This window comes from Haplochromis burtoni, unplaced genomic scaffold, assembly GCF_018398535.1.
Source record: "Haplochromis burtoni strain Fernald_Lab_line unplaced genomic scaffold, NCSU_Asbu1 Contig_353, whole genome shotgun sequence".
Classification (NCBI taxonomy): Eukaryota; Metazoa; Chordata; class Actinopteri; order Cichliformes; family Cichlidae; genus Haplochromis; species Haplochromis burtoni.
In genome coordinates, this window is record NW_024582714.1 from 477056 (window position 1) to 496114 (window position 19059).

The 19059-nt window shown below is 39.4% G+C and overlaps 1 protein-coding gene across 1 annotated transcript; it reads left to right on the forward strand.

Moving 5' to 3' along the window:
- The first annotated feature begins 3089 nt into the window (after window positions 1-3089).
- Window positions 3090-17174, forward strand: rhoca (ras homolog family member Ca). Its single transcript, XM_005942963.3, has 5 exons — window positions 3090-3239; window positions 12268-12425; window positions 14479-14599; window positions 14961-15091; window positions 16737-17174. Exons 2-5 carry the CDS (start codon window positions 12270-12272, stop codon window positions 16908-16910), a joined length of 582 nt encoding a protein of 193 aa, XP_005943025.1. The 5' UTR covers window positions 3090-3239; window positions 12268-12269; the 3' UTR covers window positions 16911-17174.
- Window positions 17175-19059: the final 1885 nt, after the last annotated feature.

Consider the following 19059-nt stretch of genomic DNA (forward strand, 5'->3'; position numbering starts at 1 on the left):
TCAAAAGGAAATGAACCTTTGTCGCAGCAAACTGATGAGTCACAATAGTTCAGGGAGCAGTTAATGTTCTAGTTAGATGAGACTTAGGTTCCTCAATAAATCTGTTACTCCTTTTAATACAAGCTGAACTTTTGAATACAACAAACTTTTAAAAAAATATGCTTGAACTGTTTCAAAAGAAGCAAAGAATTTATATATTAATGTACAACCTCAATGTCAAAAAAAATTGGGGATCCCGTGTAAATCTCTTAAACCCATATTTGATTCACAGTAGAACACAGGGAACATATAAAATGTTTCAAGTGAGAAAATGTACTAGTTTAGGAAAACAAAAAAAAGTTCACTTTGAATGTAGAGGTACCAACATGTCTATAAAAGGTTGGGATGGGGTTGTTTACCACCATGAAGCATTTCCTCTTTTTTTTTAGCAATCGTCTGTAAACATCTGGGAACTGGAGAGACCAGCTGCTGGAGTTCTGAGAGAGGGAAATTGCCCTATTCTTGTCTGACACAACTCTTGCTGCTCAGCAGTCCTGTTGGGCAGCTTTGTTAGATTTCTTGCTTTTCCAAATGTCTTCAGTTGGTCAAAAGACGTTGAAATAGCTCCAGTATACAGTTCAGCACTGTATTACTGAAATATGTGTTAATAACAATCTGGAAAGTCCTTCCTCGTTAGTGTGGAGTACACAGTGTCCATGTTTCCCAAAAAGAAGTTGAGATTTCAGTTCGTCTGACCACTCTGCCTCCGTCCATTTTAAATGAACTTTGCCGTAAACAAAAGAGCAACGTCCAGAAGTGATTTCTGACCGTATTCCTTACACACAGAGATTTCTCCAGATCCTCTGAGTCTTTTGATGTCATTTACTTGATGATTCAAAGGTGTCACAATTTTATGTTAAGGAACTTTTTTTTCTTGAAAATGTTCCACAATTTATATTTGCATTTTGCCCTTTTTTGCATTTTGAAACTCTGCCCTGCTAGAATGCTGTTTTTGTGACTCGGTCGTGTTGCTAACATGTTGCCAGTTAACCTAATAAGTAGAGCTGTTTCTTTTTAGTATACTTTTAGAGTCTTTTATTAACCCCATGCCAACTTTTTCAGTCATGTTACTGCCATCACATTCAGTAACATTCAAAACATTTTAAACATTTGATATATTTTCCACGATCCACTGTTAATAAAATATGGGTTTCTGGGATTTACAAATCAATGTATTTTGTTTTCATTCCCATTTTACACAGTGTTCAGCTTTTGTGGAAACAGGGTCCTTGGTTCGTTATTGACATGAGTACTAAGCATTTGAGTGGTAAATGGTAAATGGCCTGCATTTGTATAGTGCTTTACTCAGTCCCTAAAGACCCCAAAGTGCTTACACTACATTCAGTCATTCACCCATTCACACACACACAAACACTGGCAATGGCAAGCTACATTGTAGCCACAGCTGCCCTGGGGCGCACTGAGAGAGGCAAGGCTGCTGGACACTGGCGCCACCGGGCCCTCTGACCACCACCAGTAGGCAAACATGGGGTTAGTATCTTGCCCAAGGATATTTGGCATGCAGCCAGGAGGCAGCCTGGGATCGAACCACCAACCTTCTGATTAGTGGCTGACCTGCTCTGCCACCTGAGCTACAGCCACTCCATGTGTAGTAGAATAAGAGTTAAAAAAAATAGGAACGATAGGAATTCTGTCAATTCCTGACCCATTTATTTTGAATTGAACTGATGACCCTTTGTCACATTCTGCAGTTTCACTGATGACCATAAAAATAAGTTATTGCTTGTATTTTACTTATATTTGTCTACCAGAAAGTAAAAGAAATCAAAAGCATGTTATCCCACAGAACACTTGTGTATACTGTCAATTTTATCCACAAGAGGTCTAACAATCTTACAAACCTAAAACCAATACAATATGCCATTTTACACTACTTCTGAAACACTTCAAAAGTTTGGAATTACATTAGGAATTACTTCAGTTACAGAAGAAAACTCAAGCAGAATGGAAAATCAATTTGAGCTAAAGTCCCTGGGACCATAAGGAATTGTAGGTCTTTTGTAAAGAAATAATTATGGACTGCAAGTAAAAGCTTACTCACTTGGATATATAGGAAGATGCACTTAGTAGCGACTGGCACCTTTATGAATTATGTAATTATAAGCAATAAACATTTAGTTGTTTGTTGATGTACTTGTCAACAACTGAAACTCCTCAGAGGAAACAGTAAGATCCCATTTGTAATTTTCAAAAACACAGCGTGACTTAATGTCAGAATTATTAAAAGTACACTAACAAACAGAAACATGTGTGCACTTATATGTGTTTCCGGAAGTGGTTTTTCACATGTGACCAGTGGAGGTTATAACAGAGGGCTACACTGGCGAGATCCACACCCATCCCTCCTGTTGCACGAGTCTTCTTGTACTACGGATGATGTCATCTTTGACTGGGAAGGGGAGGAGGGACCCCGGTGCCTCCAGTGCCTGCAGAATCTGCATCAAGCTAGTGTGAGGTAACTAGAGAGAAACAGGAAACACGACCATCTGTCTTCAAAATCAAGCAAGTTTTTGAGTGTTCGATTTAATTTGATACGAATTCTTGATGACATAACGGCTAATGGTGGGCAGTGCAACAAGATTTAAATGCAAGAATAAATTTTTTTTTAAAAAGCCAGAAGTTTTTGTTTGTGTAATTGTTTGTTTTGTTTTTTGTTTTGTTTGCATATTTCGTTTGTTTTTTCAGTTATGTGGCCATTAAGCATTTTGTATTTCTAAACTTTTCAACACAGATAACCCCTGTTAGCTGGGCTTGACTACCAGTTACATAATGGGCAACTGCCCCATCAGACTTGAAAATTTGTGAAATTAAATGGAATGTGCAAAACGGAAAAACAAGGTAAACTTCGATGACAAGGGGAAAAAACTATTTTTTCTTGGATTCACAAAAGTTTACATTCTATCATTTATTTATTTCCAAAGCACAAAAAAGGGAAAAGTCAAGAAGCCGCAAGCTGACCCATTTATTTTGAAAGGCTTGACCGGAGGTGGTTGAAGGTTTGCCTAGCTCGTAGCTTTTGTCAGTGGGAGGATCTCTGCTTGCCTGCCCCGTTTCTCAACACCCACTCTGTAAATTTAGCGAACACTGCAGCAAGAAGTGTGTCTGTGTGTGTCACGATCAAGAGGAAGGAGCAAGCAGGGATTAAGATTAATTAAAACCTCTCGTCCGGCTGGTGACAGGTAAATACGAACCGGAGCCTGTGGTTTGACTCAAAATTCTTATTTGACACAATCCGACTGTCTAATTATAGCTCACTTACTTGGGTGAAAGGGACAAGGTGGTGGCTTTTTCTCCTACTAACATTCGCCTTTTCTCGGGTGGATGACACTTTAATTCCTGACATCGCTGTAATTTACAGTAAGGTCTAAGCAGCGAGGTTGTAGTTGGCGGGGTGTGTTTCTGTACAACTGTTGATAGCTTCATTGCTGGTAGTTTAAAAGTGACGGCACCAGATCAGATCCCGTCGGTATGTTCTCACTGTTCCAAGTGCTGCGACCTCAATAAGGCTAAGCAGCTCCTTATGGCAAATTTCCAAGTGTACCATTCCTGGGAACACTTAATTTTCTCATTGTTATGATTCAGGTTTCCTGTTTAAACTACAAACAGTGCTTTTGAAATATACTGAAAGAAATGTGGAGGATGAACTTTGGACTAAAAATTTGTAAATAAGTGAAAATCCAGCCCTGTTAATGGGGATTTAAATAATCTACAATAGAGAAACATATATTGGATAACCTCATACATGTTTTCCTTAGTTTGTTGAAATTAATTAGAAAGCTAACCAGAATTCTTGATGCACCTGAGTCAGCTGACTGGTCTGCAGTCTGAAAGCCAATAGTAGCTTTTAGCACTTTTCTCTATTCTGATTGTTCTTTCTATCCTCAATTTCGTTGTTTGCCAGTGTGAAGTGAAAGGCATTTCTGGCAGATTTATACCTCTAATATTGGAATGTCTTTGAAATGTAGATACCACATGTGTACTAAATGATTAGTCCCTTGGATGGGTGCAGTGATTTATCACCAGGTGGCCTGGAAGTCATTAGAGACTTCTTCTCTATCACTAAACTAGGCTGTCTGGCTGTAGTTTCAGATTCATCTGCTGAATCTCAGGAAGAAAGCAACTTGGCTTTTATCTCAAAATCTCAAGGCAGCTCTTCAAGACATTAAAATCTCTTTACGTTCAGTTTAGAATATGGATTTTTTTTTTAAAAACTCTGGCCGTCTAAATGGCAGATTACAGTTCGTGTGAACTACCTGCAGGGTTTTGTTTTGTTTGTTTTTTTGTTATGTTTTTTCAAAAAGTGTGAAAATTGTTTAAGCAGCTAAGTCTCATTTATGCTAACCCATGGTACACATGAAGTTCATCCATCCATCCATCCATCCATCCTCTTCCACTTATCCAATTCAGGGTCACAGCAGGGCCTATTCCAGCTACATATGAAGTTGTAATTCTAATTTTCTTTTAATTTGATTTTGAAGACAATCCAAGTGCTGTTGCCCATGAATGGAATACTTGACTGGTCTGTTGACAGACAGACCAGTTGCTCTGTCATCAAGCGAAAAACAAAATGTAAACACTTTTTTAAAGTTTCACAATTATTGAAATATCTTTGAATTTTGTAGAGAACAAGATATGTGAAGTTGGAATTCCACAAATTTTAAGAATCAAGTTATTGTTTTGTTTGTTTTTTAATATTAATAGTTTATTTTTGATCAAATGATTTTAAAATAAATATCTTTTAGGTTTGGACTCTCCCGTGTAGGAACTCATTAGCTAGCCTTGTGGCTTAGCCTCTTTGGGCAATGACACTTTCATTTCTGTCCACCAGTCAATGTTTAGAAATGCAAATACATTTTATAAAAGTTAATAAAAAGCATCAGTGCCTTCAGGTAACAGACAATTGTTCTCCATTGCAAGTTGGCAAATGGCATCCCTCTTTTGACTGTTTACCTGTATGCAAACGAAGCTTGTTCAAATATATTTTGTAAACTAGCACTTGGAATATAAACAGAAAATTTCCACTACCAAAAAACTCTGTCCTTCTTACCTACAGATTCTAGAAATGCTCATAGAGATCGTGAAGTGCCAGTGAGAAAGAAAACAGCCTGAAAGCTTAGGCTGTGCTCTGAATAACTGACAAATTTCTACTATTGCAAGCCAATCAATTACTCATTTATTTGAGAAAATATTGGGCAAGTATTGAGTAGTTATTATCATTATTATGACTTTAAAGATTAGAACAGTTGGCTTCTAAAGGAACAGACAAAAAACAAACTCGGGGAAACTCAGTCCTCTTGGCCAACAAGTCATCCCTGTTTGGCTGCTCATGACCTGAGTTACTGAAGAGAAGTGAGTCCTATGGTACTTGTTCTCTCTCAGTGCATCCGCTGCTTCTTGCCTTAGTTTGCCAGCTGACTGAACTCTGTGGTCTTCTCCTACTTCCTCTCAGCAGGCTTCAAGAGCAAGAGTGTCTTCCTTTGTACTTTTAAAGTCGTGGCTGCTTGACAGAAGCAATCTATCTAGGTCATTAATCTGGGAATGCCCAGCTGATTATGGTGCTCAAACAAGTTTTTGCTGCATGAGACTCCACCTATGTAATTGTGTTGAAACTGCAAACACCTGAAGGAACCTTATTTGCTTTTCTGATCACATGCTTATACTGTTGTTATGAAGCGATAGGCAGTTAGTTTAGTTTATTAAAATCAACCTTCCAGACTCTGCTAGGCCATAACTTTGGCTTAAAGCCATGATTTTCCTGATCTCTTTATCACAAAGCGACCTAAAAGTTGGTACAACTTGGTACAAACCTGCAGAACTGCAGCAAGAAAAAAACATAACTTATTTCCCAAAATGTCAACAGTCCTTTAATGCATAAAAATCTCTGTTTAGTTTACAGTCACCTGGTCGTCTTCATATGGATTAATTGTCCATTGCTGTTAAGAGGCCTAACGAAAGATATCATATTTGTTTTTTGGTTTGTTTGTTTTTTAATGTCTTGGGCATAGCTGATTTTGGCACATTTGACCATTTCCTTGGGTGTAGCATATGGTCATGACTCGGTGAGACTCAGGAGCTGGGGTTTTTGTGCCCAAAGAATGTGAGAGGCTGACTTGATCTCCTCTGTGTGTTCCTGCTCTTGTGCAATGCAGATCGACATTGAAACATTTCGGTTTTTTGCGCTGTAGTCAACAGCTTATAGTAAGAGGGCTATATTTGATCAATAAGTACTAGATATGAAATGGCTTGAAGGTCTCTTTCAAATTCCTCCGTGTAATCTTTAATCTTGGTAGATGAGATGTGTGTAGGTGGTGCTGACAGCTGGTCCTGCGGGCTGTCTGCTCTATGTCATACACAGCCTTTGCCAGTTTATGAACTTTGCCCCATTTCTTAGGTTGCCTCGTGCAGAGGTGCAGCTAATTCCTGGGTGCCCTTAGATCTAAAGGTTTCTGGACTGTTTCAGGACTGCACCTCTTGAGGATAGAAGGCACAAGTTGTCTGTTATTGTGAGTTGCGGTTCAGGTGCAGAAGTTGCTTGAGGACATTTTTGTAAAAGGCAAGCCCCTGAAGTACATTAAAAGGCCTTTTTCTTCTGTAGTTTGGAGCTACTCTGAAGGCATTCAGGCTAGATGGGAATGAATGTTTCTCTGTCAAACTGAGTCAAAATCCAGTCTGGCTTTTATTATTCTGTTAGTTATAAAACCTGTTTCTACAACCAGAGTTGGACAGAGCTCCTTGACAACTCCTGTCTGTGTCAGATTTTTTTTTCTTTTACTGTAGTGCACACTATCAGTCCTGTGAGCTTGTTATATGTGCAAAACAATCCTGATGGGATTCATTTCCTGTTATATGTTTGCAGGACATGAGAACAAAAAGTCATCATCGCTGTAGTCTCAGGAACAACATGTTTGTTAATAGCTGGATGTTCGTGTATGTTCAGCATTGTTGTTGATATCAAACTCACATGAGCAGAGAGAGGCAGCTCTACCTCAGCGGTCAGGGTCACGCTCTACTCTGCAGTAACTCTGTTCAGCTTGTTGCATAACTCCTGTTGGCCCTTAAGCCTCAGGAAACCTCCTTAGAGAAGGATTGAGGTGGCGTGTTCATTAACCCGGGGCATTGCTCAAATAGTTGTACAGAGTAATGGTGCTTTGCTTTCCCTTTTAATGGTTGTCTTTGGACCAAGTCTTATGACCCAAGTCTTAGACTTAAGACTTAAGTCTTGTTTAACACTTTATCCCCTTCATAAGGACACTATGCTAAAAATATTTATTCGTGTTTGTTGAATTTTGGTTTGTATTTAACCCCTGTTTCATGATGAAATAATAAAATAAATAAAAAATACATGATAAGTTATTAGAATCATTTTCCGTTCATTGACTGGATAATTAAATCTAGGTCATTTATACCTCTTGATTATATGTGAACAGCTTACCAACTGAAATATTTATCATAATTATTTAAACTTTAATACTTTTCTCTTTTTTTGTGGATGAACAAACAAGATATTCTTACATGTTGGGGGATTTGGAGAGTAAGTGGATTTTGTTACCTTTGGACAGAGTGGCATAAGCTGTTTTTCCCTTAATTCCAGCCTTGAGGTAATTCTGTCAGTACTATCCCTTCATATTAACAGACAGTATAATGTTAGCAGTTCACTCTTATTACCCTTAACAGTATTACTGTTAAATGCATAGCATTTGTAGCCTAATCTAATTTTCAATGCCTGCTACTAGACTGGCCTTTTGAGATACCTACAACTTGACAACAAATACATAAGAGACCATAAAAATGCAAGCTATTGCTTCAGAGCAGTGGGTTTTAATCTTTTTGTGCCAATTTCCAGGCTTCACAGGAAAACCATTTGTCATGTGTTTGTTTTCTTGGTAAATTGTTTGTATGTAGATAATTGTCATTTTTGTGCTGTTCTTTGTTATTAACCAGGAAAGTGGTCACTGCATTTCTTGACACCAAGTGCAAACAGTAGAGTGGAAATTGTTCCTCGGTTGCTTTTGGGCTGATTTGTCTTAGCATGAGATGAACTGTGAAAAATTAAATGTAGCCTATAGTAGTGCAATTTTTTTTTTTTTTTTTTTCCCCCTGTTTTCCTTCAGGGACCACATAACGCGTTAGCAAGAACATTGTCTTTACAGCATGGCTCACAGTGTAATGCAGAAATATTATAAAGTCCCGATAGACAGGATATTGTTCATTCTTTTCAGATTTTTCTTGTAGTTTAATGAAATCAATCTTTTTCTTCAGGCCTGCATTTCAGTGAAATAATATGGAAAGGGACTCGTTGGTTTGAACAGCTATTAACGCAGTCTGCGACCAGGAGTTGTATTGTTTCAACAGAACTCGGCCCTTTATGAAAACAACACAAGGTTCAATGGCAGCTTGTTGCCCCAGAGGCATAAAATACAATCCAGGAAGTCTAGATTTGGTAACAGATCTGTGAACATGAAGGTATTTCAGAGCCCAAAACAATAGCAGCAGCACTATGAGAAAATACCATGGAACTGTGGAAAGTTACCGTGGTGGTAATTATTTTTTAACTTATTCCACTTGAAATGATCCCTTGGAATTAAGGGATTGGCTACCAGAGCGCCTCAGTAGGAGACATTATGTTGCACTGTGAAGTGCAGTCACAATGAATTTTTGCAGGCACCCTAGCTTCATAACTAGAAGGATATTTTTCAAATAAACAAACAGGCTGCTTTTGAGGTTACCCAGAATGCAACCTTGCCTTTTTTTTTCTTTTTTCTTTTCTTCTTCTTCAAAGGGTCACGACCTTGCTTTGAGAGTTTGACGGGAAAAATTAAAATTTCAGGATCATCTCACTAGATAAAAGATGAATGTTGGCTTTTCTTCCAAGTAACTCAATCTTGACTCTAAGGTCAGTTAATTAAAGTTGCTTTGGTGTCATCCTGTGTTGTTTTGTTTGTTTTTTCAGGTAGTGTGCTTCTTTGATGTAAATAAAACGGATGGTCCTCAGCCAGCTCCACCATGATAGTTGAGTTTTTATGAACGTATTCCAGTAATATCTCTGTGCACGTTCAGATGCCTCGAGTTACATTGTGTACAGTCAAAGATATATATGCCAGTTTATTTTGGCTTTTCCACAGCTTTCAGTAAGAGTGTTAATTTTTTTTAGTAACAACTGCACCTGCATCCAGTGGGGTTTCTAGTCAGACACTAGTTGTGGTAAGCGATGCTCAAACATGTTTTAATTGAATCAGGGTAAGAAGAGACTTCAGTATGAACGTGGAGAGGATGAGCTAAAGTTTTTTCCATGTTGAATCATGTTGAACAGGTGTCATCTAGAGGATGGAGCAAAATCGATTTCTACTAGCAACCACCTGCCTCTTTAGTAGTTGCTGTCATTAGTATCCATTAGTCCCTAAATTGAGAGCATCAGTCATAGACAGCCTGAGGATTTGGCACCATTTGTGACTATATGGGACATTTTCACGCATAATTTCCTTTTGTCAACGTGTCAAGATGTTCTCTCACAGGCTGCTAATATCAATAGGAAGAACTCAATGTGCAGCTCCAAAGAGCAACTGTGTACATGTGGATGTATGTGAATGTAGGCAAACGTCTGTGCTTGCTTGCACGCGTTGCCTCTGGCTGCTCCCTCCATGCTCCGGCTCTGCCGAGGCCTGTCCAAACAGAACTACAGCCAAAAAAGCTCCTCCCAGGCTCCACAGAACAGGAAGTGGGTTGTTTTGTTTCACAGAGGCCTCTGTGCTGCTGTCTCCCACTTGTTTGGCTCTGAACCCATCATCTAGTTGAGAGTATCTCTGGTCCATTTGGCAGTCTCTGAAAAGCAAAAGATGCTGTGTGGTGTCTGTTGAGAAGTATCAGGCACTCTTCAATGCAGCTCATTATTTTTTGTTGTTCTTTTATAGCTGTCAAAGCCTTTTTTTTTTTTTTTTGTTCTTCATGAGCATATTAAACATGCAGAATAACTGAAGTGAGTAAATGGAGTGAGCAGCCTAAATTCAAACTTAAGTATTTGGTGCAGCTTAACAAAAGCTTTGCAGCTGCAGCACGGTTTGTGGGAAGTGTAGGAGTGGGTCCTTGGGCAAAAGACAGAAAATATGATCATACCCATGACCACAATTTCCATAGCAAGAAACAAGTAACCAAGTTGTTATTAAAACTGTCAACCGCCAAACACCCAAAGTTTCCTCCTGGTTATGCCAAGTTTTCATATGCATGGTAATGGAGCTGACAAGTAATTCATTCACTTACCCTTTTCATTTTGCTCTTTCCAGAGCAAAACTACTGATTCGGCCTATTTATTTCTTAACCATGTCCATGTAATTTTATTTTAATAATTGTACGTACTTCCACAGACTGTATTTAAATGAGCTGTTGCCTGATTCGAGGTCAGCTGGTTAGGTGCTGATAGAGATGTTTACTGGCAAAAGTGGTCAATGGAGGATTTACTCAAAAAGTCAAGGCAATATGAGGTTTTCTGGGTACCTTATGCTTCAACTCGTGTCCACTTGGAAAAAAGCTGAAACGAATTATAAAAAGTAGCTCCACATGGCTGATTACCGTCAGCAACACATGGTGAAATGCAATTAAATTTCCACATTGTAATGCTATTTCTTAACCCAGGTGTTTACCACAACATAGAATGGGCAGTTAACCAGCTGTCAGCTCTTTTTCCTTCACTGAAATTGCCTCAATTTTACTGGCTGTTGTTTGACCTCTAATTTCTTTGCTTTTTCTGGAAGTCCCATGTCACCCTTACTCTCCAACTTCTAAATATTTCTGCAGCCACAACCCATTCAGATAATTAGTTGTGCTTGGGGTTTTTTTTGGTTAAAATCCCTGGTTTCAGATACTCAGATCTGAAATTCTGTCAGTTTCTTCGTCTTCTGACTGTAAACTGTAATTATTTCTCCACATTTCCAAACACAGCGAACTAATTGCTAGTGATAACCTGCCACAGCATTAACTTTAGGGATGGGTATTATCAAACAGTCTGCAAATTATTCCTGTAGTAAAATCTGTACAATCTGTGGTGTCCCGTTTTCATTTTTCTTGTGTTTGTAAACGGATGAGATGCTAAACAAGCTTATTATTTTTATGGTTATTTTATGACTTGTTAAAAGGTATTCAGAAGATTAATTTTGCACATCTCCCCCAGCTCTGCATGAAATAAATCATGTCTAACAACAAGCCATCCTGATGATACGATATGAAACCAGCAACAGTTTAAATAATGACCTCAGTCTGTGTTTCATTGTGACGTCTGAAGAATGGCTTGATGCTGCTTATTGAAAGCACTGGTGTTGCCATGCATCTGAGCAGCAATTAAAAGTGGGCGTTGGGGCAGACTCGACTTAAAGTTTTGCCTGTAGCACAGAAAGATGAATTTCCCCTGATAAGTCGGTGCCCCTCGTGAAGAGTATTAGTGTCAAGACTGTCTGGCAGAAGGTGGATGAGGTGAGGAGCCAAATGACTATATGCACAGCTGCTCCCAGGCAGCAGGGCTCCAGCTCATCCATCAGCTGCACTGCTAACTCATCTCCATGCATCCCCAAACACACCAGCTGAACTAGTCTTCTGACCTGGGGATACTCCATAATGTTTCTTGATGGTTTGTGCACAAAAACTTGCAAAGCTTCTTAAAGCATAGGTATAACATTTAATTGATTTTGATTTAGGGCTAGGATGCCTGCACAGTACACACATGGAAACAAAATGAGTTTAGTGTTTTGGCTTTTTTAGGATGCCACCAACTACTCTAATTTCCTTACACTTTTCTCCTCCTTGCAAGCCAGCAGAGGATGATAACAAATCCCTTCATTTCCTAGCTTGTCTCAACATGTCTTTTATTCCTCTCCTTCACTCCAGTCTCATCCTCCATCTCTTCTGTTTGTGTGGCTTTGTAGACTAGATTTGGCATTGGGGATTCAAGGTCTGTGACTGCATTTTGCCGTGACAGTATGTAGATCAGAGCTTTCCCGAAGGTGTAATGCCGTACGGTCTGTCAGAAATGTCAGAGTGGTTGCTTTGGAGCTACACTGCTTGAGCAAGGAAAAAAAGCACTGCGTTCTTGATTTATCTTATGATCCCTACAAATAATTTAAATAACTACTATGTAAAATCCACAAATAGATGAGACGGTTAATGTGTTGTTTGACTTCAGGCAGACATGTTTTGAAGAACTTCTTGTTGTTCTCCCAACAGAAATGGCAGCCATTCGGAAGAAGCTGGTGATTGTTGGAGACGGAGCTTGTGGGAAAACATGTCTTCTCATTGTTTTCAGTAAAGATCAGTTTCCCGAAGTCTATGTCCCTACTGTGTTCGAGAACTACATCGCTGACATCGAGGTTGACGGAAAACAGGTTTGTGCTATTTACACAAAAACTGACTCGATTAAAGTGATGCTCTCTCTCGTCATGAACACAGAAATGCTTTTCAATTATTTAGGCTAATTATAGATTTAAGAACATGAGAGTGTAAGTAAAGTCCAATCCGCCTCAATTACTGCTGCTACTGTCAACCTCTCCCATCTCTAACACCAGACAGTTTGCACTAATGTTGCCAGACGTACTATAAACACTTGAGGTTTTTGTTTGTTTGTTTTTTTAAGTAGTTGACCAAAGTAGGCTTCTAATTATGATGATGCAACTGCTGGCTGAGAATGCAAGTGTGAAGTGGATTTTATAATATTTCAGGAGCTAGCTTTCTGAAGGACTACATTAAACTAAATTAAAACAGGCCACAGGCACCAGTTGAAAATTAAGAAGATACATTTTTCTTAATTGCGGCGTAAATATAATCTTGGTTTCCACAAATTACAAAAAAAAAATCAACACTTAATTTTTTTATTGGGGTACTCTGAAAGAGTAGTGACCTTATTAGCCAGACAAGAGATAATGTGCTATCGACACCATTGTTTACGTGTGTGTGTGCTTTTGCTCCTGGACAAGAGCTGCATGCACAGCCTTAAACAAGAGAAAACAAACCTCTGTACAGTTTTTTGTGCGTGTGACGTCTTGAATCTGAGTCATGGGAAGGTGGTGAGGGTGGAGTTTAAACTGCAGATGCCTCGTTATGTCCAATCGTTTTATTTTTCTTTCTTTAGCCGACCATCGCTACACAACTTGGCAAAACAGGAAATGACTCTACTTCCCAGCTTCCTGTTCAGACGGGGAACAGGGATGTATCTTAGCAATCCCATTCCTTCTCTCAGGATCACCATCCTCATGCTACTGCCTGATAAACGTGCCTCACTTCCTGTCCTTGTCCTGGCTGCACTTCTTAGGTGGAGGTAGGCAGGAGGTTAAAGCTCTTGTTCTGGACAGGAAATTTAAAGTTAGGGAGCCATGATGCACAGATTAGAAAGGGATCATTTTGGAAAAGATGTGAGTGTCAAGTCTTTGAGTGTCTCTATGGAGGATAACCATCCCGTCAGATTTAGCTTCTTACACAACAGGATGGATTAGATTTGTGTTCAGCCCCAAGTTTTTAGCTCCTCAACCCCCACCCCATGAGGCAAAGATGCTCTCATCGTCAGCGGACTGAGCCGATTCCACAAATAGCTGGGGGGTTTTGGGTCTTTTTCCTCCGTCTTTCCCTTCCTGAACTCTGCAGCTTACAACTAGTCCAGTGGGAACATAGAGCTCTGGTTCCTCATGCAGTCTCAACAGTGTTCGGCCACCTCCCACCTTCTGCCTCTGCAAACCTCTATTTTGGGACTGTTAACTGATTTTTGTGCTTTCTGTGGGCAGACAAAAATCTGTCATTCAGCAAAGTTCTGGTATTTAAACTTTGCAAAAGTTTCTTTTTTCTTTTTCCATTGAATCCAATGAGTCAGCTGAAGAGCAAACTCAAGGGAAGCTGGGCTGTTGATGCCCTTAGAGGGAGACACGCTAACCGGTTTGATGGTTGCTAATCTCTCACTTTCCCTAATTGAATTAATCAGTGGTGTGATGGGATGAGCCCAGTCACCAAGTTCATTTCCACAACACTGACAGCCTTACACAACTAACAGACTTACAGTATGAAGCCCTGATTAGGTCAGAGCTGCTGGGGTGATTTAAAAAAAAAAAAGAAAAAAAAGAATTCACTTTAAGATGAAGAAAGTAGTTGTAGCCAGAGGGGAAAGCGATACTATGTCGGATACTTCCAGCATTGTTTGGTTCCCCATATTTAAACCTCCAGCCTTTGGGAAGATTACTCAGATCCTCCACATGCCTCAGAATTTCTGCGTCATTGAGCAGAAGTGATGTCATGACTGGTTATATGTTGCATTCGTCTCCATTAGTGGGCAACGGTATGTTAACTGTTTACAAGATAAGTCTGTGTTTATAAAGATGAGTAATATTAAGGAGCAAAACTGCATTTGTTCTCTGTTCCAGATGAATCCATGTTTTGATGTTGTGTTTTTTCCAGGTGGAGTTGGCATTGTGGGATACCGCAGGCCAGGAAGACTATGACAGGTTGAGGCCTCTCTCTTACCCCGATACAGATGTCATCCTGATGTGCTTCTCCATTGACAGCCCAGACAGTTTAGGTGAGGAAAGAATAATGTAGAGTAGTCTGTTTTAAAATGTCATATTACAAATGATGAATAACGAAACTTATAGTACTTATAACTTATATTCCATTAAAATGATCGTTCATGAACATATTGCTCTATCTTACATAACCAAACGTAGGTCAAATAAGCGAGAGAGGGTCCTTGTAGAATACCCTAATATACTTGATGGGAAGTGGGATTAATGCAGCTAAAAACATCTTTGCCTCAAGGAGGCTGCAGAGCAATCCATCATGAGAAGTGTTCTGCACTGTGACTCTGCACTGCTTGTCCTCTTTTTATAGTTCTCCTCCCTATACTGAGTATTTCAGCTCACTTCTTGTCTTTCCTGGGACAGAAAATATCCCTGAAAAGTGGACGCCTGAGGTGAAGCACTTCTGTCCCAATGTTCCCATCATCCTGGTGGGGAACAAGAAGGACCTGAGGAACGATGAGCATACACGGAGAGAGCTAGCCAAGATGAAGCAGGTACAAAGGCCCCTGACGGTCAATGAACAGTGGAATGAGCTAATCTGATGCAGGTAGAGAGCTCTTGAAATCTCAGCCACTAAAAGGCACTGGATATGTGCTGGGTTGAAACATTTCATTTGTTAGGATTTTGTTTGACATATTTAGGCACGTGTTATTGACCCTTTAAAAAAAATAAATAAATAAATAAAAAAGGGTCATGTAGCACTACCATCCTGTGAATGTTTGCAGTCTCACATTTATTTCTAAAGAAGCTGCATGACGGATGACGTTAATCTTGCTTTTCCTGCTTCACCAGCGTACTCGGTTTAAGAACTGTCAGTTTATAGAAACACTAAAGGCCTGTGTGTAGAAATGGAAAATTCATTATTGTACAGGGTTTCAACCACATGTTTACGACATTAAACCACCAGTGTATTAACTACAGCATCAATCTCACAGCTTACTGACAGTGACAGGACTTTTCTTAATATTTTTCGACCACATCAGAACTATGACAGGACAAATGTTCTAATCCAGAACAGCATGTGAAAAGCAGAAGCCTCAGATGGCTGTACAGTCAGAGCATGAAATATGATTCAGGGAAGCTGGTTTAATTTGTCACCGAGTATGAACGCTTATCGCAAAACACAGCGTTCGTACTGCAAAGAAGATATTATGTAATTGGACACTTTCTATCAGATGGCTTTACAAAATAAAATTGAGAGAAGACAGCAGGAGGAAGAAGAATCCCTCTTCTAGGATTGGCATGCAATCATTTAGAGTAAGAAAGCAATAGAAGAATCGAAATATAGAAAATCACAATGTCAAAAATGTCAATGTCAGTAACAAGTTAAAGCATGTGTCTCTGTCAAACGGATTTCATAAGATGTAAAAGATTTCAATTTGCTAATCAAAACATACTGACATTATAAATGATATGTCAAAAAAGCAAAATGTTTTGTTTTCTGTCACCAAAAGGAGAACAGCAAAGTGAAAGCCTGAATAACATCTCAGTTTTATGTTTTCACAGTGGAATCTGTAGATGAGCTTTTCCTGTCTGTGGAAATCAAGACATCAGTAGTCAGTTCAAGAGTTTGACTCTTACATAGTAAAACAGACATTGGTTTGATATTTGTAAGATATGTGATAAATGGCTTAGACATAAAGCCATAAACCTGAGCCCTTGATTCCAAGATTTCGTTGGGTTGTTAAATGAGTCATGCCAAAAAGGCGGTGAGAGGCACATCAAACTGTGCTTATTCTCTTGTTAATAAGTATTATGGTAGTGAGGGGGTGTTTAGACTGTAGCTGTACTGTATAAAATGATTTTGTTTTATCAGCAGTTCAAATGCAAAAATACTCAGTTTACTGTCACATATATAACAAAAAAAGCAGTAAACGGTTTAAAAAAAAGAGCCTTTTTTTGCATGAAAAATAATTCATATTCTAAGTACAGTTACAGTGATAATTTTGTATTGATTCTGCTTATGGAATGACTTATTCTTGACTAATTGTTAGTGCTCTAATTTCACTTTAAAAGGGGGGGGAAAAATCAAGGATCTCCTCAGTGATATCATGATTTTCCCTGGAAAGTAAACTGAGCTCTCCTTCTTTTCTCAGCACTTTAATTGAGTCCCAAATGGTGTCTGATCTAACCCTCCAGGAGCCAGTGAAGACAGAAGAAGGCAGAGACATGGCTGGTAGGATCAGCGCTTTTGGCTACTTGGAGTGTTCTGCCAAGACGAAGGATGGTGTGCGGGAGGTGTTTGAGATGGCCACAAGAGCAGCACTGCAGGTCCGCAAGCGCAAGAAGAGAAGTGGCTGCACGGTGCTGTGAGCAGTCCAGACGCCATCAAATCAGCTGACCAATTGGAGAAAAATAACACATGAAAAAGGACTGACCTATTACCAAATGGATCTTTGTACTGTATCTCACATTTCATGACAAAGACAGGCAGATGAATTGAACATAAACAAACCTAATACAGGAAATGAACTATATGACATCTGTGGCTAGAATTTGATGTTTCCGTATTGATTTGCTTTTGTCCCTCCCAAAATCTGTCTTAACAATTTACACTTTTTTTTTTTTTTTTTAAAACTTGGCTTTGGTAGGTGCACATTTGTATGCGGTATTGTTCTTCACAAGCTTCTCGGGCAAGTGGCATCATTCTTAGCTTGTATAAATAGGCAGTTCTGTTTCACTGTAGCAGTAGCGATAGAGAATTAAAGATGATATCTTTTGACCATAAGAGCTAGTGCCTTTTTTAAGTTTATACACCACAGTCTGTTTGTCGGCGAGCTTGCATTTCGGCTGAGGACCCCTTCATTGTACTGTAGCTCATTTTACAGTGTTGTCATTGTGAAACCTGAGCAAAGCCATAAGTAAAGGCTTTCAGTGCTCGTCAAGTCAAGCACAATAAATGGTTGCTTGTGTCATTTTTTTGTTGGTATGAAACATCAGTTTCACCTTCTCCATTATGAGCCCACTCACATCGAGGATAAAGAAAGGCAGCTGCTTCTGTAATGTAATGTGTCAACAAAGGAGTGTGCTTCCCATTCTCCATAAAATTATTCACATTCGCCCCTCGTAATTGTTGCTAGAAGCTAGATGGGAGGGGAGGGAGAGGTGGCCAACTGAGACGCAAGCCAATATGACTCAACTATGCACAATAGCTGTTAGGACCAACAGGGAGATGACACAAGTGGAATCACATGTAGGCCACGGCCTGGTGAACCCTCCCTTGTTTGTTTATTATGAGTGACTGAGTTCAGCTCTTTTTGCTAAGTTAACTGGTTACACCCGTTATTGGAATCTTGTTTGTGATGCTGGTTAGCCCAGTCATGGAAATCGCATCCTGTTAGGCTGGATGTTTCCAGTTGGACGACATTCTTCACATGTCTGAGAAGAGCCACAGTGTGTGTGAGTGAGTCTTTTGTTTTTTTTCCTGGTGCCTTCTCTGTTCTGGTGTGCCTTTTTCGGTTGTTCTCTCCCAGACCAGATGGACTAGCTGCTGAATGTTAAGCTGATACTCACTGACAAGGTCAAGAGTCACTGTTCTGATGTTTTGTTTTGTTTTCCAAGGCTTGGTTCTTTAAATAGATTGATGCATGGTAAAATGTGTTATTTGATGTATGCCATCATTTAAAAAAAAAACAAAAACATTTTGTGTAGGACACATCTTTATCTTGTCAGATGAGCAAAAGAAGTTTAAGTTCTTGCATCATGTGAAAATTACAATATGGTTGATTGAGAAAACATCTGTATGCAACCATTTCCTTTGATGTTTTACTTAAAAAAAAAAATCAGTTACAACCTATAGGATGGAATTTAAGCTCACTCTTTGGAAATATACTCGGCATTTAAGGATGTAATTAAATTTCAGTTCACTAGGACATGCCAGATCGTCCTCTAGTATCTGTATTTGCTCATATCCTCGCAGAATACTCTAGTGAACTTCCCCTGATGATAATAGCTTGATTTTCTTGAAAGGCCCTCACCGACTGTCCTGGGGCACACTCTTTCACACCACTGTTGCTCAGTCATCTACTTTACATGTCCACTGGTTGCATGAAGGGTGGATTTCTTAATATACGTGGCAAAAACAATATCATCTGTGTTGCATGCAACCTTCTTACAATTCCATCAAAAGCGCCAAACCTACCAGTTATTGTAATACTGTATGTAATGCAAATTTAAACCCTCTGCTGGTGAAGCACAAATGATGCTTTAAACGAGCGGGCCAGCAAAGAGGCTACAGCTCAGACGAGGTGTTGTGATTGTTTTAGCCGACAAACGCACACAAGCAACCTACTAATGTTCTATCCACCCTCCAATCTTTAGAGGGCGGATGCTACTTTTAACTCGGGACTAATATGGACAACAAGCACACCATTTGGGCAAGGGTAAACATTCATATCTCTACAACTTCTTATCGATGAAAACATTTCATAGTGGTGGCATGGTGTTGACGTGTCTTAACAAG